General features: G+C 42.0%; 1 protein-coding gene across 1 annotated transcript; it reads left to right on the top strand.

Annotated features, from left to right (window-relative positions):
• The first annotated feature begins 5,894 nt into the window (after positions 1 to 5,894).
• Positions 5,895 to 23,592, top strand: LOC149284936 (protein SCAI-like). The gene is given in 16 exon segments (XM_089496112.1): positions 5,895 to 5,998; positions 11,585 to 11,680; positions 11,922 to 12,008; positions 13,026 to 13,148; positions 13,959 to 14,055; positions 14,276 to 14,374; positions 16,399 to 16,551; positions 17,040 to 17,141; positions 17,827 to 17,928; positions 18,036 to 18,114; positions 19,735 to 19,834; positions 20,622 to 20,703; positions 21,588 to 21,660; positions 22,716 to 22,889; positions 23,041 to 23,141; positions 23,446 to 23,592. Coding segments are annotated over 16 exon segments (1,719 nt in total).
• Positions 23,593 to 23,604: the final 12 nt, after the last annotated feature.

Genomic DNA, 23,604 nt, shown 5'->3' with positions numbered 1-23,604 from the left:
TAAACAGTACCGTGTAAAAGCTGGGTGTTATATACAGACAGAAAACTAATAGCCATTTTAAGGCCCCCCCCTTAATTCATAATGCACCTTACAGATATGCCCCTCTTCCCCCTGAAATGCTTTATGCCCCCAGATATGCCCACCTGCCCCCTAGAAATGCTTTATGCCCCCTAGAAGTGCCACTCTACCCCCCTGATATTCCACTCTGCTTCCTAGAAGTAACCCCCCCTGACTTACAAATGCACCCCCAGACTCCATGGTGTCTATTGGCGCCGGCCGGTGGACGTCTCTTCCATGATGGGGACGCTGCCGGCACTTCAGCCGGTGCATCTCCGTCATAAAAGCCCCGGCTGAAGTGCCGGCAGTGGAGGTCCTCTGCGCACATTGCTGCAGCCGATAAACGTCTGCGCAATACGCGCAGGCAACCTCCGCTGCCGGCACTTCTATGGTAGATCACCGGAAAGTTATGTCACGCCGGAGCTCCACCCTAGAAGCCTCGGCAGAAGTTCCGGCGGCGCAGGTTGTCTACGCGCATTGCGCAGACATCCACGGCTGCCGGAGAGGAGGATCCAGGTCCCCTGCATCGCTAAATGAACCCCCCCGGCGCCCGGAACTGCATGTGCTGGGCGTCGGGCGATACGAACTGCACATCCCTGCACTAAACCCCGAATATAGGTGGGAAAAGTGTGGCCTATATTCGGGCCAATACGGTGTGTGTATATAATATATATAATGTATGTATAAAATTTAAATAGTTTTAAAGATTTGGCCGTTTCAGAACCTTGCAAAATTGGTTCCTGCGTGTCAGCAGGGATTGGGTGCCTGCGCCAGCGTGCTTACAATGTGATCGATATACGGATCAGTCAATATTCATTTAACTCTGCTGATTTGGGTGCTGTATTGGTAAAGCCGCAGTGACGCCCCAGCTGCAGCAAGCTGTGGGTTCTGCTCCTGTACCCTGCGGGGCAGAAGGGATCAGATCTTCACGTTTAGGTGCTGATCAGTTTTTACCCCTATCTGCGTGTACACACCGGCCTGTGTGTGTGTGTATTTCTCATTTTGCTGTTTGTGTGTAGTCACGTCTCCTCAGAGCTGGAAGTGTTTTAGGTTTTTGTCCAGGCTTTTCATTGCCGTAACCTCTGGGGCGCAGTGAGATCTTTTTTTAGAATGCCCCTTGGCTTACAATAGTTTAATTTTGTCTTTATTGATTGCACTGGACTTTTTCTGCCAGAGGCATTAATGATGTTGTCTTTGACGTTCACCTTTACTTGTAGCCACAACTCTGATGATTTGCCATGTGTGCCGGAGCGATGTCTTGCAGGATTTGACCCCAAAGACCGTGTATTCCGTCCGAAAGCCTCTTGCCAAAGATACAGACTCTGGGGGTGCTCCTGGGTTCCGTTTTACATGTAACATGTAACATGTTATCATACAAATACACCATTGCTTGTTGACTGGGTAAAGGTTACGGCCATGGGAGCCTTTATCTTGGCATGAAATCTGAGTGAATTAATAAATCTAGTAGTCTGAACAATTTCGTAGGAAGAAAAATGGGAAGATACCGTAAGTAATTTATGGTTAGCGGTTTACCCGCTAAAATACAGTGAATGCATATCTTGCGTCTAATACAACGTCCAGTGTTATCCATTGGAAGAAAAATTTCTGCGAGATTTATAAGTTTATGTTTCTGTTGCATCTGCTGATCCTTCCGTTCTATTAGCATGCACATCCACACAATATCCCGGATTCAAGCCCATGTGCTTTTAATATGTTTGTTGGTGCAAGTGAGCTCCAAGTTTGTCTGTCTGAGAAGTTTGGAAGATGTCGCCATTCCTTGGGATGTTGAAAAAGCAATTAAAATGACATATTGATCTTTTTGGAAGAACACGGCCCCTGACTGACTCACCATGGCTCTAGTGACGTCACGTCACACCACACACAGAAGTCTTTGGGTCATCCATACGGTGTGGAGGCTCCGGTGTAGGCTGGTATATAATAGTGTAGAATAGATGTACATCTGTGTAGATTAACCACTGGTGGAATTCCTAGGCAGGTAACGCAGGGTTCCAGGGGTTAATGCAGGATGATCATACAATACCGGGTTCGGTATCAATCGGGAACAGATAGGGCTAATCAGGAACAAATTCAATAGGCGGGAGAGTTATCAAGCAAGCCACAGGCCAATAACAGCAAAACACGAATCCAATACCGCCAACGAGATCAGCGAGACCACATTAGGGTACCTTTAAAAACGTTATGCTTGAGGTTCCTACAGGCCATCTTTGCTAACTTCATTTTGCTGCGCTGTGTGTTTAGATTCATTAAGCAACCAATATTTTTACAAACAGAAAATGGCTTGAAGTTCCAGAATTCTCTTTTTATAGTTTCGGAAAACGCAGTGGGCGCCAGCAATAGAGCTTCAGCAATAGATGCGAGCGTAGAAGATGCATGTTTAAAAATAGCTTGTCCTACGTGAAGTTTCCCTCTTGGGATTTGAGCGCATCGGAGGCACGGTAACCAAACTTACCGTTATCAATTGAATTCAGTGCTACCCTAAATCAAGATATCGCGCTTCCGTGAGCTTGGGATGAAACTGTATCTGTCCCCCGTGGCTCGCTTTACATATTATTTTCCTATGATCGCTCATATCCGTATTGATTGCTGGGCAAGTTAATGGATTAGTGTCCTGAAGCTTTTGACCTTTTTAGAACATTGATGACCCCCATTATAAAGGGAGCTAAGCACAGACCATCCACCCATATAGATCTGCTCCCAAATGTTGCATAAAACACTGTATGTCTGTTAACCCAGTCTTTGCTAGCCACTTAGACCTGATTATTATTGTGGGCTAGAACACACCATAGGCAACATGTTGATTGCAACTAAACAGAGACTCAACACTAATCTTCATTTTATTTACCCATTAATCTGTAACGGATTAAGCTGCAGCTTCAGCTTCCTATGTGATGGAGAGCATGGGGTGATGCTACCACTAACGCCCTTGATATGGAATGGTGTCACTCTACTGACTTCTGGTTTTATCATCAGGCACAAAGTTGCTTTGAAAGTTAATGCAGTTTATGTGCAGACCCACATCAGCATGTCCTATTACCTTACTGAGAGAGTGGTAGGTAAATGGAACAACCTCCCTGCATAAATGGTAGAAGTTAATACAGTGAGTGAATTTTAAAATGCATGGGGCAGACATAAAGCTTTCCAGAATCTAAGATGAGATCAAGGACTGATTAAGATGTGAGTCTATATCAGGAAAAAATGGGCAAATGGTTCTTATGTGCCATCAAATTCTAAGCGTGTAACCAATAGGAACCCTTTATGAAAGTAACTGATATGTAGGCTTTACTATCGATGTTATTCAAAATTATCCTGCATTCTGCCAATTTCTGGCTTACAAGTTCATTAATTATGTCTTATCCCATACTTTCCAATAAAACGGCTGTCCCATTGTTTACTTGGTTGATTAGTTTGTGTTTCAAGGCACGGTGGTCATGTGAGGCTGGTAAGTCTGGACAAAATGTTCCGGAATCCTAAATTCAAAAAAAAAAAAGGATTTTTGGATGGAAATTTGGAATGTGTTTTATTACAAAAGTTGAGAATGAAACTATAACTTAGAGTCGCTACGATTGGAAATAGTCTGAAAGTGAGATAAAGTATAATGTAACGGGTGGTAAATCAGGAGGACAGGTGGTAGGGAGATAAAAGAAGCGCAAAAAACCACATTTTGCAGTAGGATTAGCATATGGGCTGGTTGAGTGATGGGTATACAGTTGTAGCTTTTACTAAACTGTTTGAAATCCGATGAATTTGAGAGCTTGAGGTGGTAGAAGACAGAATTTGAAGGTACTAATAGGGTGCTTGGGGTTGTGAAGTATTTGGTGAAGTACATGTGTTTAGCTATGGAAAGCTTAGATTTAATATTTGAAACTTCCCATTTGTTTAGCGGGCTGAGATTGGTGGTGTTGCTGAAGCTATTTTATCCAGAGGGGTAAGAGAACTGTAATCTTACCTCTAAATGCCTGTTTATCGCAGAGGACAGTCTAGCTATATAGGCCATAAAGGGATCTTTTAAATTTTATTTGTTTATTTGGTGTGAAAAGGTTCCATGCTAGAACGGTTGAGTACTTCAGTGGTGTCTAGCCCTGGATAAATGCTTCTTAAAAACATGTAAAAGCAAACATTCTGCTCTTATGGCAAAGCAGAGCGTAGCTACAAAAACCAGCAATAAAGTATGTGAAAGCTGAACACCAGTCCCACCATAGTGGACGTTAAAATCCCTCACGACACGAAGTTCTGAGCCTCCGTCTGTTTATTTGTCATTAAGGGACCTGGTGGCGCCCGGCTTGTGCACCTATTGATATTTTGGTGCTGCTGCTGACCACTTCTACTAATGCTATGTATTTATTATGTGATGTCATAAAGTCCCTGTTGGTGTAATGGTCAGCTGTCCCAATACTTTTGTCCATATGGCGTATGCTGTGAAAGCTTTTACATTTCATCCGCAGGTTTTTGTAACGTGCAGATCTATTAATGCGTTGGACGCGAGAATTTAATTATTGCCAAAGATTGCAAGTGTCAGGATCTCCTCGCAGTCTCGCGCGTCTCTTTTTACTCCCACCGTTCTGTCGGGGAGAACACCAGCACCTCCCGCTGACTGCTGGCATCTTCTCAAAATGTGCTACTAGTTTTTATCACTCGCTGTGGAGGTGGCTGCTGTACCTTAACTCAATATACTTCTGAGTTAAATGGCCGCAGGAAGGCCTTTTAATGCGACGGCACTAAAGAGGTTCATTTGATGACATGCGTAGGACCAGTTTGAATAAACAAGTCACTTTAAGGCAGTTGTCTTTTAATGTTTGTCACAAGTTAGGACTACGTTGTTTCTGTTACTCTGGTCCTGTTGAAATGAGCTTTAGGTGAGGATTAAGACACGAGTCAGGAGTGTTCATCTCGTTCATCGGTGGAATAAGGATATAAAACTGCATGATTTAATTTGTTATCTTTGTCACTGTTATGTTATCTCGAACCAAACACTCAGGCATCGCGTATGAATACCAGTACTGTAATCTAAGCGATCCCTGATTGATTCTTTTACCTACGCCCTTCCTGTTGTATGCGTATAGAAACCCTTAAAACCCCTTTCGAAGAGAAATGCTGTCTGCTTTCTTGGGGACTGATAAGCTATAAGCATCTCAAGGCCATCCTAAAGTAGATCTGCCCCACGAAGGCTGGCTCCACTTCTCGACCGTTGCGTCTCTTTGGAAGGCTTACCCCAGTTTTCCGGTTTCCCTGGAGCCTTGTGTTGTGTTGAAGATCACATAGCATTATGATGAATAGACAGGGGGGTCAGGATATCATTTTAATGTAATGCAATGGAACTTGTAGGGTAGGGCTGTGCAAAAACCATTGATTGTCACACGTAGCCTTTGGGAAGCCATTTGCCATAGAGAAAGTAAAGCACGTTGGTCTCATGTATGCACCAAAGGTATAGTGACTGCTCTTTATGCAAAACCCTCATAGTCCTTTACCCACAAATTACGCAGGTAGCGATCACCTAAAGTACCTGATGGTATGATGTTGATATATACCTTGTGCGTCACCGGGGGGGCGAATGGCTCTCAGGTGCTCCAGTTACCGAGGCAGCCATTGGTGTACCATAATGCGCGTTAATAGGTGGTATGTTGGCAGCTCGCGCATGGAGAGTGCAAGCTGCAGTAAACAGAGCTGAGTGCAATGGATATCATATTGGTCTATACAGAATGCATGGTATGTCATTGCCAAGTGTCAAATTAAGTGTGATGTAATCAGTTTTTTAATGCAATGTTTTTTTGTTTTTAATTTTCCCACTTTTAGGGCAGAGGACAACATAAGGCAGAGTAATGTCGGTCACCAACGATGATGACATCCCACAGGTGGAGAGAAAGACAGTGACTGATTTCTGCTACTTGCTGGATAAGTCCAAGCAGCTCTTCAATGGTCTGAGGTTAGTGTGATGTGGGGTATGAAGGATAAGCCTCTACATTTGACATGTGAACATCTAAACCTACTGGCAGCTTATATTCTAGTTTGGGGTGCAAAACGTTCCCCCTTCTTGCCTATATGTTGTAATGGACCAGACATGCGAGTTTCTCCTGCAACAAGGGCCGAGTTGGCTTTTCATAGTTAAGTGTGTGCGATTAAGTTGTATCTGACCACATAGCATAACGTTACTCTAGACCTACAAGCTGTTTGCAAGCTCGGTGCTATAGCTAACTGATATAAGTAAAATTCCTCTTTAGTGATCAAGTGGAAATGGGCCAAATAAAAGGCAAATCTTTTTGGACCATTCGTTTTCAGACAATTAATTCTGTTTCCTGACAGTTCATTTCAGATAAAAATCGGGGGGCTTTTTAAATTTGGAAATGAAATTTGTTGTTCGACGCCCACATTCACTGGAACTCTCTTGCAGTCTCATTCGCTCTCTGATTGTCTCTCTACCTTATCCGCCGACCACTTTTGCTTCCGTGTCTTGCAGCTCTGCTTCTTTTCTAGCATCCTCTTCATCTTCTTGTTCTTCTCTTGTCTTTTTCCTCGACCGCATCTCCACGGATATGACCTCCCGATGAACATCCACAAAATGTCGGTGCTTCCCCCATGCGCCGGCATTTTGTAGAAGTTCACCGGGAAGTCATGTCCGTGGAGATGCAGACAAAGAAAAAAATGAAAGAGAAGATGAAGAATATTCTAGTGGAGCTGCGAGACATGGAATCGGTCCGTAGAGAAGGTAGGAAGTGTAAGAGAGAGTGAATGAGAGTGGGATTAAACATGAATGAAAGTGGAAGTGAATGAGTCCACATAATTTTAACGAGAGACTGAGAGATTTGCCCTAAAGGAAAAAAATGTATAATAATAGTAATCTACTCATAGTGTCAATGGGATTGTTACAGACTACGCTTGGACTGAAATACAATGATTACTTCTTCAGAGGAGAAAAATACATGCCTTCTTAGTTCACAAGGAGTTCTAGAATTGTAATCTGATTAATATATTGACTACAAATGCATCAGCGTTTTTTTGACCTGGTATTAAAGCATTGACCCGGGAGCATCGCATATTATCTCAGCTCCTGTAGATGCATGATTTCTTCAGTAGGTTGCAACATTGTGTTATTCCCCACTATGATATTGAGTTGTAGGCAGCAACGGATTTTGTGGCAGGCATTTTACTTAATGCCTTTAGGCACCAATGAGTGCCACTGGCCCTGTTAATATGTCTAAGATAGTTGTAGTTAGGATTTCAACTTCTCACACTTCTTAAAAGGGAATTTCCACTGTTTTTCAAAAAATGATTTTCAAAAAAGCTGTTTTCTTTTTAAAATTGTTCTATTTTCTTTTAATCATTTAATGTTTCAGGCAACTGCATGTTAGCAACTTGTATGTGTTCTAGCTCCGCTATCTTAGCTCAATATGCTTGACAAGCACCCAGACTCCTTATCAATACTGCCTTGTGGTAAACAATAGATAGCCAGACTTCATTAGCATTGCCATAAAGAATCAGCACAGTGTGGTGTTTGAGCAGGAAAGTTACTCAAAAAGATCCCTTGGCTGACAATGACAGCCTTTGGGTCTGCAGATAAAGGAAGCTTTATGGGGCAATATAAAAAAACTAAACCAGTTTATTGTCGGTGCTAACCTGCGTTACTGTGTACAGTACTGTATTTCCATGGGACTTCCCTATTTAAACATTAAAGTGGTTCTGTAACATTTCTCACATCCTATATTTTACAATTCAATATAAAATTTAAAAAAATCCCTCCTTTTACAGATAACTTGGTGATATTTGTGTATTATGGAGGCGCAAAGGTGTCTGTTCTCAGCGTTGCAGGGTTTGATGTCCCTTTAAACGGCATCGGGATCTCGTTTGGACATTTGGGATATCCTGTCTCCTCTGTATCTGTGTATGGATGGGTTATAACACCCTTAATTCTTTCTGTACAGTGAAGCAGAAGCATTTAATAAGGTCATTTAGGAACCTTGGTTCCTGAAGCACGTTACTCTCTATGCTGTCGCAATTCATGTGTATAAAGTCAATTTTGTGTTTTATTTCTTTCTTGCTACCCTTTTTTTTCCCTTTTTCATGAGCTTGGAAAAAAAATGTCATCTTCCTCGATCCTGAAAAATCAGCAACTGTTGAGGTTTTCACTTTTAATTTTCAGCTTCACTGCCCGTTTCCCTGACTGTGTGACGATGTGCCCTGACTTCACAAACTCGATGCGGCGGGTGGAGGGGCTGGATGCAGAGTATAGCGCCGGGGACAAACGCATTAGCTCACAGACACATATAATCTGTTCTCTAGAAGAGCACTATGACATGCATGGGGAAGGCGTAAAGCCATCCTGAATCTTAGATAAGACCAAGGACTGATTAAGATCCGAGTCTCTACATCAGGAAAAATGAGCAGACTAGATTGGTCAAATGGTTCTTATCCGTGGTCAAATTCTAGGTTTCTAAATATTTGTCATTTTAGATGCCGTCTTAAAGGAAAGATTTTAAATGTGTATTTTTTTTTTTATATATATGACCATGAAATGTGTATTTGTGTATTTTAAATAATGCAAATACAATAAGTATTTCTTGGAAACTCTTTATGACTGTCTCCCCCTGGAGTCCTGTGAGTGTACTGCAGCCGAGCCACTGGAATGAGATTGCATTCAGTCTGTGGATAGAAAATAATCTGAGCTGGGGCACGTTAAAGGAGACAGATGGATGGAGGAGGGGGTTCTGCAGACTTCCTCCATGGGGGGGGACAAAATAGTAATTTAAAGGGGGCACTCAGCTCTCATAAGCATAACAGCGCTGTCCCTTTAACTTTTATAATGCTAGGTGACGATGCCCTGTTACATATGGCTTTGAACCAGCCCGTTTTCCAAGGTTGGAGGAACTTGGCTTCACAAGGTTTAAATCCCTTACTCACAACAACAAAATATAATCATAATCATATACATTCCTCTCGCTGACACATGAACAATAAACTATTTTGAAACCTCAAGCGGTCCCACTGCATAATAGCCTCTGTCATGGCCAAACCATCAGTGGTTGCATCCTGCTAATTTACTTTAACCTCTTTGGCTCTTGGTTTATTTCCAAAGCTAATATTCGAGAGATCACTCAGCTAATGGAGTTCCTGCAGAAGTCTGATCCATCTTATTTAATAGCATCTCTACCCTGTTCTTGCCGGGATCATTATAATTTTAGCTTTGGATCTGGCCCACTAACAATATTGATACCAAATCTCTCTATTTCAGTAGATAACATGTTGGCGTTAAAGGTCACTTTGAAGAGGACATCGTTTTAAATATTTGGCTGTCAACATCATCTTTGAATTCCCTATTTACACGCTGTTGGCTTTTACACGCAGTGTTCCCGCTCCCGTATTAACGAGACGTTTAGTACCTATCGGGTGTAGAGCTGTCAGAATCATTTCACTGTGTTTGCCGTTTCCTATCTTCTTCTGCCTCCCATACTCGGCTTCTTCTGCGTCAGAAACCAGCGGAGCGTTTTTTAACTGCCTGTACCTCATACGGAGCTTAAAGCAGAACGCTTCTAAAGAGCTGGAGGAGGAACGGGACGGAAGTACAATCTTAGTAAAATAAAAAACACATAGTGTCCAGTTAATTATTTTGTGGTTTTCTTTGGGACCCTTACTCTCCTTGTGTCCGCTGATCCCCATACTCTGCAGATCTGTGCCAGAAGAGGGGGCGACATTTAAGCCGGTTCTGACTTGAGTGTCTCCTCCTCTCCAGCAAAACTCCCAATTCTCTGCGAAATCCCTGGGTTCTGAATTGAAAATACAAACTGAGGATTTCTCTAACGTGGATACAGGTGCAGAATTCGGAATGCTCCTGAAACAATATGCATTACTAGTTCAAATTTCAGCAGCACCCCAAAATCTGTATTTACCTGCTTGTTAGGGGTATGCTCCTCTTTTTTTAATTCATCTTGAAGTCTAGTGTTTGCTTAGTGTGCACTTATTCCTTGCTTTACATTACATTATATAAGATTACATTTATTTATATAGCGCCAGCAGATTCTGTAGCGCTGACTGTTGTGGGGTCCAAATTAGACATAGAAGCCCCCCTGTAATCAACAGGGTACCAGGATCAGCATAGAGGATTTTAACTTAATAATTGAATCATTCACTGCCCAATCTGCTACTTCTAAGTGTTTCTACTTCACAATCTCTATCGCTATTTTTAAAAGAAATACATGACAGATATGTTTTACTAATGGACCATTCTATAATATCTCTTTTTCTCTCTCTCTCTTCTCTTTCTCTCCTCTTCTCCTTCCTTCTCTTCTCTTTCTCTCTCTGTCTTTGCTCACACTTTATCTCTCTTATTAACACACATTACTAACATCAAACACAGACTTCCTTATGCGATATGTTGGCCTTTTGTGATATATATATATATATATATATATTTAATAAGGACACTTCATGACCTCTCGCTCTCTAGTTAGCTAGACCCCAATGGGTTTTCCGCTCTGTGTCTCTTTACTCTATAAGGCTGTTGTGATGTCATCAACATGCATTTAAAATGCACTTCCTCTTAAAAGTTCCCAGCCAGACGATTATCGTTACTTACTGATTTATTATAGAACCATCATATTCCACAGCGCTGTACAGCGAGGACCATGATAGTGTCCCATGCTTATAGAAAATATGTGGGGGGACAAAACCAACCCCGTGCCTTGGAAACACACATGGAAAGATTCCTTTGCGTTAAAGGGGTTAATGTAAATATTCCAGTTCTGCTTTTTAAAGAGAAATGAACTGCTGTTAAAGCTCAACCACGAGAGTCTCTAGTTCCAGCCTTCATACCGTGAAACACAAGACTTGCCCTCTGCTTTTATTGAGAAGGAAGGAAGTGGGGGAGGTGATGAAGCCTTTTGGGTAACCATTCCCTGTGCCAGTCTGTTTCCATGGAAACCGCTCACTGCAGGTGGCTGAGCTGTGTGTGATGGAGCGACGTTGCCTTGTGCCGGAAGAGGTGGAAGGCGCATGCAGAGAATGCGCTGATCAAGAGCTCCTTCTCTTCTGTTTTAACATTTAAAGTCTGTTGAAACTTCCACTAGCAGATAAACGGTTATGCCCCCCCCCCCATTTTAGCGAACCCCCTTACCTCTTCAGCGAGGGCAGGTTGTACTGATGAGCATCACCTGATCACTGGGGGGGACGGGGGGAAGCGTCAGCAGGACTGGCCCTGGGCCCTTCTGTCTGCGATGGAACATAATTGTCGTTTGGGATGGATACTGAACTTCTATAGAAATATACAGCAGGCTTCATTTATAGCAAACAAATAAAATGTTGCAATCCGAGATGCCGCTGATCACATGCCACACTTTTTTTCCAGCTAGATATTGCTGGACAACAACTCCCATGATGATCAGCGAGCATCGTAATAGAAAAGGCATGCGCTGATTGCTGCCCATCACGGGCTTTATGGGAGTTGTGGTTCCTCTGCTGTATCAGCCACCTCTATCCCCTGCACATGCCCAGCCTAGATCTAACACGTCACGTGTTATTACAGGGATTTGCCCCAGTACGGGCAGAAGCAATGGCAATCGTACTTTGGGAGGACTTTTGATGTTTACACAAAGCTTTGGAAGTTTCAACAGCAGCACAGGTAAGAACACGCGATCAGACCCGGGGCCATTTTCAATAAACCCAAACTCTATAAAATATGAGCCCTTCATTAACCATGATTTATGTCGCGCAGTAGCACAGTCACGGAAACCGTATGTAAAAAAATGCCAGTTGTTATAGAGAGCCTAACTTGGCGGGATTTAACAATACCCATAACTGAATCACCTGTATTCAAGCATAGAGTTCTCCTTTCATGTAGTTATTGACTTATTCCCTTTCAGACAGGTCCTGGATAACCGATACGGTCTCAAACGTTGGCAGATTGGAGAAATAGCCTCAAAAATTGGACAGCTCTACTACCATTATTAGTGAGTACCGATCTATGGAAACACTTACCGCTTTGAGTTTAAGGAGCCATTGGCCGAAGTACCGGCAGCTTATTGTAGCCAAAATACTATAAGATGTACTGTATGTGTCAACAGATCATGTTGTTTATATTTAGTTATTTTGTTTTCATGTTATATTCTCAACTGGTCAAAAGTTTGGGGTCACTTACCTGTTTTCATGGAAAACAATGACATTTTTTATCTGTAATGTAAAAGGTTTTTCTAACGATCAATTAGCCTTTTAAACTTGGATCAGTGAACAGAACGTGCTATTGGAACACAGGGGTGATGGGAGTGATAAAGGGCGCCATTTACCTTCACACAGAGCATATAGCCCATTTACTGGGACAAATGTAGAGATTTTTTTCTCTTAAGATGTACTGTAACAGTTCAGTTAGCATAGTTTGTAAGGTTTTTTTCAGTGACATAATTTAGGTAAACTATGAATTGCTTACTTTTAATGATAGTAGGGTTGACCCAGAGCCAGCGAAAAGAGCTTTTTCCAGTAGCAGAGCGGTATTTGTTTCCAATCAGTGTTGTGTTGGTCAACGCCGGTCTTATTAGGAAACATCTGACTCTGCGTCCGTTCATTAGCTCCCAGCAGGACTTGCTTCCAACCTTTGATGCTTTTTGAAGCTTTAAGCCCCTTCTATGGGGATGTGAAGCCAGGAGCTGTAATTAAAGTTTGGAAGCAGATACTGTTATTGAGTTTTTTGTTTGTTTGTTTTTAACAATTGGTTTGTTATCCAGACATATTTTTACAAAGTGAAATTTTTGATTGTTGTATTCATACACATTGATTTTTATTATTTATTAAGTAGCACATCATGAGGCAAGACAATCGGCAAGACAAGACAGCTGTTTCATCCTGCTCCGGCTTTATATCTCGTTGGACACATTTTTTACACTCCTATTTTCTTTTTGAGAGCCATTAGTGTATTTGATGATCAGTATAGTACAACCGGACTAAAGACCCTTCTACGTCTGTTTCCTTCACAGTCTTCGTACGTCAGAGACCAGTTACCTTAATGAAGCTTTCTCCTTTTATTCAGCAATCAGACAGCGCTCCTACTACTCTCAGGTCACCAAGGAGGACAGGTAAGGTTGTAGTTCCTCTAAAATGTGTGGCAATTAGTTGTTTTTTTTTCATTTTTAAAAGGGACGATCATGCTCAAATGTATTATTTTGCAGTCTTCAGAGTTAAAATGTGGCGGGGAATTGCCTTCAGATCCGCCCGACACATTTTAACCGTGAAACTCAGGCACGCAATTGTTTGAGATGTGCATCTTAAGATACTATAATTGAGTGACAGTAAATCCCTAATAACTAGAATTTATCGGTTGCCAGATGACACATTAAGCAAACTATCTTTAGCTTTGTTTAATCAGTAAGTGGCACATGTGGACAGTTAAAGGTCGTGTGATTTAGAATTGCAGGGAGACGCTGATGATGTAAACTCACTGCCTCCTTGCCATTAGGATAACTTACGCTGTTTTCTAAAGTAAATGAACATGATTTGTTAAAGGTATTTATTTTCACTTGTTACACCGAAAAATAAATAATGAGTAATGGACACACGATTTATGTTTTGCGCGGATGTTGGTTGCACGACATATAACCAAACCCCCTAAAAAGACTTTTAAATAGTCACATAAATTAGCGCTTGTCCAAGGAAATATACACATCAAATAATAATAATCACATTATTACTCTGAGCTCTGTTTTTTTTTATGCCAATGCATTTAGAAATGAAATGCATTTCTTTAACAAATGATTTGTATCATGTTTATTATTTTTAAGTAGGATGAGTTCATGCTCTTAAAATATATGCATATATATATATATATATATATATATTTGTTTTAATGATTGCCGGGATGGTCCATGCTTATTATATTGTCCTATATTAGCTCTGCTATTTACTTCCTTCAGGCCTGAGTTGGTGGTGAAGAAGCTGCGTTATTATGCCCGCTTCATTGTCGTCTGCCTCTTACTTAATAAAATGGATGTTGTTAAGGATCTAGTCAAGGTAATTTTCACCTGATCACGCAATTTGTCTCTTATACGGCAAAAAAAATAATAATTTTTTGCATTGGCTATGTTAGAATGGTACAATTTTGTACGCTTGTGTTAGTGTTTTGTCTATCATCCACATGTCTTGTTTTGCTTTACGGGGAAGTCTGTCACATAAAATTCACACCATAGCATTGATTACGCTCTTCCTTCATCAGTTTATTCCATGTTTGTAGGAACTTTCAGATGAGATTGAAGACTACACACACCGCTTCAACACAGAGGATCAGCTGGAGTGGAATCTTGTTCTTCAAGAAGTTGCAGCGTTCATTGAGGTTCAGTTTTCCCATTCTTTTCTTCACCTTTGAAATACACTATATCGACGAAAGTATTGGGACACCTGTCCATTACACCAACAGGGACTTTTATGACATGACATAATAAATACATAGGTATTAATATGAAGTTGGTCCCCCCTTTGCTGCCATAATGGCTTCCACTCTTCTCGGAAGGCTTTCCGCAGGATTTTGGAGTGTTTCAGGCACTGATGTTGGACGAGAAGGTCCGGCTCACAATATCCGTTCCAGTTCATCCCAAAGGTGTTCGATGGGGTTGAGGTCAGGGCTCTGTGCAGCCGGTCAAGTTCTTCCACACCAAACTCATCCAACCATGTCTTTATGGACCTTGTTGTATACACTTGGGCACAGTCATGATGGAATAGAAAAAGCCTTTCCCCAAACTGTTCCCACAAAGCTGGAAGCCTAGCATTGTCCCAAATGTGTTGGTATGCTGACGCATTAACATTTCCCTTCACTAGACCCAACCCCTGAAAAACAGCCCCAGACCATTATCCCTCCTCCACCAAACTTTCCAGTTGGCACAATGCAGTCAGGCAGGTAGTGTTCTCCTGGGATGCACCAAACCCAGACTCACCCATCAGACTGCCAAACAGAGAAGCGTGATCCGTCACTCCACAGAACACGTTACCACTACTCCAGAGTCCAGTGACGGCGTGCTTTACACCACTCGATCCGACGCTTGGCATTGTACTTGGTGCTGTGAGGCTTGCATGCAGCTGCTCGGCCATGGAAACCCATTCCATGAAGCTCCCGCCGCACAGTTTTTGTGCTGATATTAATGCCAGTGGATGTTTGGAACTCTTCAGTTATGCGATCAGCAGAGCGCTGGCGGCTTTTACACACCATGCTCCTCAGTGACCCCTCTCTGTGACTTTACGTGGTCTTCCGCCTTGTGGCTGAGTTGCTGCTGTTCCTAAAAGCTTCCACTTTTCAATAATACCACTTACAGTTACCTAGAATATCTAGAAGAGATGAAATTTCACAAATTGACGTTGACTTGAACTGAATTAATTGTTAAATTCAATAATTAAGAGGTGTCCCAATACCTTTTGTCCATATAGCATACCTTATTGCCAAAGGCTTACATTGTAACATTTAAAAAAAAAAAATATTTTCTCACTCCAAACCAGTCTCTAGAAGAAAAAAAGGAAATAATTGCAAGACCGAAGTCTTATTTTCTAACTCAAGTAGCAAAAGAATGCCTACAGCTATTTGCATGCAGAAAATAGTAAAAAAAAAACAAAAACATTTATCACCGGACCGTCTGTCTGCTAAAAGAGTACAAGTAGATTAAGTTCAAGGCGTTGTTACATATTCTTAATTGGGTTTACAGTAGACCCCTTTTCAATCGTCGCTTGGGGATCATAGGCGATGAACATTTGCATCTGGTAGTTTCAAACATGGCTTCGTCTTACAAGTGACCATTTCCCTTTAATATTTGAGAAGTCTACGCAGACCGTCTCCAGCCGTATCTCGGCTATTGTTTCTTAGAATATGAGTTTAAGATATTGTGATATTTAGGAAGATTAGCTAGGTTACGCATAATGCAGTCTGAAAGTTACGCAACGTTTTATCTGTTCTGTCGTCAAAGATCGTGTCAAAGCAAAGGAACGGCTCATGCCTTCCTCCTGAGACAATTCTTCCAGCACCGCATCTAATTTACATTGAATCTAAATAATAAATCAGTAGCCAACGTAGTATGATAAATGTTTAGGATAGTTCCAGGGCTCCAAGATTATTCCCCCATGAGTTGGTTGTAATCATTTATTTCATGTGTCCTTCACATGGTCGCTCCCGGGATTTCAGACTTTTTTTTTTTTTTTTTTATGATTAATGGATCTATTCTAATGCTTCTTGCAGAACATGGACAGAGTAGCCTTGCATTTCAGCGCGCACAGTCTTAACCCTTTTCCTACCTTTGCAAAATATACGTGGAACTTCATTCCATAACCCTTCAAAAAGAGCAGCCTCACTTACTTGTCCTCCATTTTTCCTTTCAGGCAGACCCTGTCATGGTGCTGAATGATGACAATACCATTGTGACCATCTCCAACAGGTTGACGGAGAATTCCGGGCCAGTGTTGGAGCAGGGTATGGTGGTGGGTCAGTTGATGCTCGCTGACGCTCTAATTATTGGCAACTGTAATAACCAGGTAAAAAATAACACAAAGGAATATAAAGTATTTAAGTTCTGCTTATATTAAACGCTGTTTGCGTGCTTTCTAGCTTTGTGATCTTAGCCCAATCCATTAGACAAACACATGTATCATGCTGCCTTGTGGTAAATAATCAAATGGCTCAGTCTCTGACTAATGGAAGTCTATGGAGGAACAGATTTCATTAGCATTGCAATGGAGTCAGCTCAGTGTGGTGTTTAAGCAGGGAAAGGCACCCAACATATCATGACTGACACCAATGGCAGCCTCCAGCTCTGCAGGTAAAGGAAGTTTATTGGAGCAAAATAATATAAAACAAAGCTTTTTTCCCCCATCGTTGTATTTTATGCTTAATGACTTGGGACTTCCCCTTCCGGATGAAGACCTGCTTTTATAGAATGCCTTAACATGGCTTGTTTTGTTTCAGTTTGCATTATGAGTGGTTTTTTTTTTGTCCTTTTGATCGCTTTCCTTTGCAATCTCAGGTCAAGTTTAGTGAGCTAACTATAGATATGTTCCGGGTGCTACAAGCCTTAGAGAGGGAACCCATGAACCTCACCTCTCAGATGAATAAACCAGGATTACAGGTAAGTGCGTGAAGTTGGAATTTCCGGTCACTTGGTTCGTTGTTTTATTACTATTAGATGAGGTTAGCGACAGCGATGCACTGATGTGTCTGTTTGATCGCTTTATAATTTGCAGTCGTGTGGCTACCAAGATGCTAAAAGGTTAGAATGAGTTTCTACAGCAGGAAGAACAGGCAGACTGGATGGGCCAATGGTTCTGCCGTCGTATTCTAGTTTCCTATAACCTGGTAGGGATCATTAAACCTCCATCGCCTGTTTTCTACTTAGGGGTCTCCATATTGTAAAAGGTAATTAAATAATAGACCCTTCTTGCTTTTTTAGTAAAATGCTCCCATGCAGCGATGTCTCGTATAGAGAGCTCCTCTTAATGGTGCGGTTCCAATTAGGAAGAACATTGCACTCTCTGGTATGCCAAGCACGTAATCTTTAGCACTGTCGTCTTTTTTTCTTTCCTCTGAAGGTTGGATCACATAAAGCACGGAAACTTTTAGAAACCTTTTCTGTTTCTATGGCAACAATCAGTGCCTGCTTATGTGTTACGCGAAAAATGTAGAATTTAAAAAATGTGGAAGCCACATTCCCTTTTGAGCAACTTGGATAAAAGTGTCATAGGCGGTTTTTTTTATTTTTATTGTATGCGTTCAATATACCCACGGCTACATCTGACAGATCTGACATTTTACAGGACCCCGGAGAGAAGCCGACGAAAAGGGAGAACCCCCATAAATATCTGCTGTACAAGCCAACCTTCAGCCAACTGTACACGTTCCTAGCAGCATCTTTTAAGGTCAGTTTTTTTGGGGGGGGCTGTTGAGTAAACGCGCTGTATGTGTAAAAAAGATACGTGGATTTTTTTTTTTGTTGCTGTGACACTTTTTGCTTTCCCTGCCGCAGGAGCTGCCTGCAAACAGTGCCCTCCTGATCTATCTGTCTGCCACAGGAGTCTTCCCTACAGGTCGCTCTGACTATGAAGGTACGATAAAGGAATGCTCCCTGTCACGCACAGGGCTCCAATTCCCTTTATTCCATGCTGTGTGACGTGCGTCTCACTGCTGGAGCGGCTTGCCGTGCATGTACAGACATCTTCTGCGTCATTTGGCCGCTCTTTAATGTTGGCCCTCCAGCAGTGCTGCCGCTAACCAGGCATCCATATCCTCATGTAGCTGCCATTTTCATCTTAACTCATGACATCGCACGAATATGAATCGACTCTCACAAGCCCCTGCAGATCCGAATCGGTTGTCTGTGTGCGTCCTTATCCTTTTACCAAACAGAATCCCTTCTTTTGAAGCAAAAGATTTCAATGATGGGAGAAACACCCCTAATGTCACTGTCTATTCGTCTGTGTCCCCGTCTAACGTGCTATAATATTCTCACTTTACGAGGGATTCTGGCAGCTGCCATTCATCCATTCTCTTTAGGTTTTATTTTGAAAAGCAAATCGACAGCCATGTAAACAACTTGGACATGAATACAAGTTCTAATATACCCTAAATTGAGTTTTATGTATCCCCCAAGATCTCCACAGTAAATGCACCATGACGTTTCTGATCCATACTAGCCGGGGACTCTCTGCGCATGTGCCAAGCCATTCATCTCACGCGCAGACGTAAAACAAGGAACGCCGGCTCACAATCTCAGTTTAAAGGCGGCAGATTTCCAAAACCATATTCATAAGTCACTGGCCATCAGCTGGATTAAACATGCATTCCTTTATCTGACGCATGCTGCCCATTGCCCGTCTCGTGTGTGCACGGCTAAGCATGCGGTGTGTGAAGGCACAGAGGAATACTAGTACACGCTATAAGCCTTTTTACATGTTTACCGCTGACTATGTGTATCTGGCAGGATTCTGTACTGACTCTTAATACCTGCTTGTTACACCGGTGCCTCTGTCCTTGTCCTTTGCGTTCTCGGTGTCCCACACACTGTGCATTTATGTTTCTGTGTGTTTATCTTGTCTTCATCGTGACTGTATGTTCATCCTAAACCTAAACCCCTCTGAGACACTGTTGTCCAACTGGGCATTGCTGTGGTAAGAGATGACCCTTCTACATCCACGTCTTACCAGTGGCTAGATGTAGCCTTAACACGGCCCGATGGGATCATTTATCCCCTAGCGTCCGGTTCTCTACGTTGGCATGTGGTCCTCCACGTGAGAAAGTTGGACAACACTGATCCATACCATAAAAGAATTGTCATCATTTGCAATTTTTAGCCAGCCTTTGATGTGCTGTTTTTTTTTTTCCTTTAACAGTTACATATTTCTCATTACAAGAATTAAAAGACAAGCTGGTTGACATATTTATTAGTGCAATCTCTCTCTGTAATTCAAGTCTATAATGGACATTTCCGTGGATGTCTTATATTTTCACGGCGGATAATTGTCACTTGACCCCTCCGCTCGTGCCTGTTGTTGTCTAGTTTTTCCATGTCTATGACGCGCTCTGGAAGGGAATCTTGCGTATGAATAAAAGATTATAAGAGAAGATCGCACGTCTATGTGTCAGCCAGCAGACGTCAAAGTGTCATCCGGGGCTGTGCTTTGCTTAAATCGATCTGCTGAAGCTCCATTATCGCTACCTCGCTACAGGTCCGTATGATTTCGGAGGGGTGCTCACCAATAGTAATCGAGATGTGGTGAACGGCGATGCTTTGCACAAGCGGAACCAGACCTATAAAGAGATGCACTGGTGAGGGGAGACCAATATTTCACGTGTATTAGCGTGCCATCTGGTGAAAGTGATAATCATTATATGTAACCCGATAGATTACACGCTAACAAAAGCAGGGGGCCCTCCTCGCCTTCTGGTCTAGTATTTCTTAAAGCGTGTTAATCTTATTGTCAAAATGTACTAGTTATGCGAACCAGAAAAAAATGTGGTTATGTGTTTTTTATTTTAAATAGTTTCTGTTCTGTAAGTTGTATCTTGGTTAGAATGACCATTTTGCCCATCCATGTTAAAGCACCTCTGCTTTTATGCTTGATGTTCGTATGTTAAGAAGGAATAGGTAAAACTTAGAATGTCACTAGTATGTTTTTAATTATTTTTCATTATACAAAATAGTTTCCAACTTTAAGACGTTTGGGATAAAAATCACATTTTCAACCACTCATAGACGTAGAAGCTGTAAAATGAACAAAATGTTTTTATATGGGTTTTGTTTTGGATGCTTCCCTTATTATATCCCCCAAAAAATCACGGCTGTGGCCCCAAACTACTATTTAAACCTCACGTTGTGTATAAAGAGGGATTTTGGTAAAAGCGGTGGCATCACCGTAACAAGCAGCGAAATACTCCCCTTTTTATGTATTAGTGGTATTATCATGATCAATTTTGACCTGGATGGCTGTGTATGAATAATTTACGCTATTGTTCCCGGCCAGGGATAAGACATGCCTGTATGTGCTGTTATTGTGGGGAGCCATCCCGATGGTTTTGGGTCTTTAACTTCTAATGTGTTTCTTTTTTTTAACAGCCTCCACCCAGGTGATCTCTATCCCTTCACCAGAAAACCCTTATTTATCATTGTGGATTCGTCCAACAGTGTGGCCTACAAGGTATTACCGTACGCTTTCTGTAAAATAATAATATCGGGGTCAGTGACACGAGGACAGTAGAACGGGGAGAACGGATGAAGGTTGAGGGCATCAGGATGGTACGGGATCCGTTTCCCCATTCACACACACACACAGTGCTTGTACTTCCTTGTAAATATAGAATATATAAGGATCCCTTTAAGCTACCTCTGTTCCGGAGACTGGCGAGTTAAATTATTTATGCTTAACTATACATAATGCGTGGCCTAGTGAACTTCTCCAGCGATAAGGGCAGTTTCTTGAGCATCTTCTCGCCCATACCTATGTGTTATTCAGGGCCCAACACAACCCTTGTTACAGAAGAAGCACACAGGGATTGAGCTTTCTAAATTGTACGGCTGGTCCATTAAACCCTTTGCTGGCGCTGAGGAGTGGGATTACTCCGTAATTTAAGCGCAATGAGGATGAGGTGCCAGCTCCATCCACAGCGGTGACACCGAGCGCTCCTGCACACCTCCCTTCCTCCCTTTATTTATCGTGTTAGATGTGGAGGGTTGCCAATTTGGCTGCTGCGTTTGCCAGAGCACAGATTAGGGGCCGCCGGCAGCTCCTGCAGGGTCCAGAAGTTCTTGAAATCCGATTTCAGTGGATTTTTTTTCTGTTTGTTGGATAAATGATTTGTTATACAAAGAATCTCGCCTATTTGTCATATGATTTCCGGGAAACGGTAGTTATTAACCCCCTACAGTCTAGTGTGTTCCACAATGATGAAATCAGTCTGGGCTTTTAAAATTATTTTTTTTTATAAGTAATCATTGTTTTCATGTTATGTTTGGTGAGCAGACAAACCCTATTATGTGTGTTTGGGTCCTAACTTGGTTTTTGTCTTTTCTTTTTATTTGTAGAACTTCACCAACTTGTTCGGACAGCCACTGGTCTGCCTGCTCTCTCCAACATCATATCCAAAGGCTTTGCAAGGTGTGTGCATACGTGATCGTATAATGGCCCGACCTGGAAACAGGATACATATAACAAGTATCCTGTACTTGATTAGTATTAATTGGTTTTATAGCACCATCATATTCCATAGCACTGTACAATGGGTAGACATGACATTACAAGTAGCATATATAACATAACAATGTGGCCTACAGAGTCAATAGGTAAGGAGGGGTATGCTCTACCGGGGGGCTGGGGAAAAGTTAAAAGGTGGGAAGAGGAAGTAGAAATGAGTGAGAGAGAGAGAAAGAATGAAGGAATTATAATTTTAAGGGGTAGATATCGGGGAGAGATGAAGGAAATTGGTTAGGAGGGAAGTTAAAGGAGAACAAAGAGGGATTTAAAAAGGCACAGGACTGGGGAAGGGGTTAAGAGGGGAGGGAATAATAAACTAGTGATCTATAAACTATACTACCCTGGAGAACTTTCCTTCATGACGCATCGCAATGTGTCTGCATCTTCCATGCATATGCATAACATGTCAGAGATGATTGCTATACACTACATTTTTGTTGGTAATTTTGAGTATTTATAGACATTAACCCCTTAATGTCCATTGACGGGTAAGGCTCGTCACGCAAAAACAGACACTTAACGGCCTATGACGTGCCTGGCACGTCATTTCATTAAACAAGCTTAGAAAGTTATCTTTGATGGGTTCAAAGATAGAGCATAGGCACAGACTGACCAAAATGGGGGGGGGGGGGGGGAGTGCACTTTCCAAATGTGGCTTTAAAAACATACAAAAAATATAAATTTTGCTGAAAAGATCTAACTTAACCAGAACAGCCTCCCAGCAGATGTGTTAGAGTGAATACGGAGAAGACATTTTAACATGCCTGGGATAGACATATGCCTTTCCGGAATATGAGACCAGATCAAGAGCTAAATAAGATTTGAGGCTTTTACAGCAGGAAAAAATGGGCAGACCAAACGGGGCGAATGGTTCTGCTGTCAAATTCTGTGTTTTCGGTAACCAGGCCAAGACCACGGTGTCCTTTCCTGCTAAGCACTTATCTTTTCCATCTTTACAGATCACTCACAGCGTGGCAGTCTCTTCACGTTATTCTTGAATAACCCGCTCATGGCGTTTCTCTTCATCTCTGGTCTATCAAGCATGCGCAAAGGACTCTGGGAGAAATGTCAGGAACACCTCCGGAAAATCAACCGAGACATTGCCCAGCTGCTGACGCACTCGCGCTCCATAGGTAAAGGAAAGGGGTTTCTAACACATATATACCATGCCATTTGATTCCAATCAAACTTGGGTGTCTGCCTTCGATTTTCTGGAGTAGAGCGTAATATTTGCAAATTACAATTTTGCAGTCATCTGGGTTTTTTTTATTATTTGCTCCACAGATCAGGCTTTTCTTCAGTTTTTTGGCGATGAATTCCTGCGCTTGCTTCTTACACGATTCATATTTTGTTCAGCCACTTTAAGGATGCACAAGAGCTTTAGGGTAAGTAAATCATCATATTCCATTCCACCCACTTTCAAAATACTTTTTGAAGACCTAGTGAGAATATACAACCATTTTTCCCCAGTAAATTATAATTTTATTTTTAAAATAGAACCAAGGTTTCTTTTGACGCAGACCCTAGCCTTTAAACTGATCCAGACAGACACCTTGTGATGAAATTACGATCGCGTAGAACGTACCCCCCACGTCCTGCTTCTCCACAAAGCTTTGCATTGCCGAGGTCGGTTATTTACTGCACATCCCGTGCCTCGGTGACTCCTTAAATCTGCCTTTCTTCTATCAGGAAACGAGGAATTACCCAGAAACGTACCCACCTCTGCCTCGGGACGAGATGGTGGAGAACCTCCACCTTCAAAAACAGATTTTGGAGTTGGCTTCAATATTAGATGTCCGAAACTTGTTCCTGGAGAGCACCATGGATGAATATTAGCTGTAGCGCCCA

The sequence above is a fragment of the Sceloporus occidentalis genome, unplaced genomic scaffold (assembly GCF_023333645.1).
Source record: "Sceloporus occidentalis isolate IW3139 unplaced genomic scaffold, rSceOcc1.0.p SCAF_87, whole genome shotgun sequence".
Lineage (NCBI taxonomy): Eukaryota > Metazoa > Chordata > Lepidosauria > Squamata > Phrynosomatidae > Sceloporus > Sceloporus occidentalis.
Note: the sequence above shows the minus strand (reverse complement) of the source record. Positions and strands in the feature narration are given on the sequence as shown.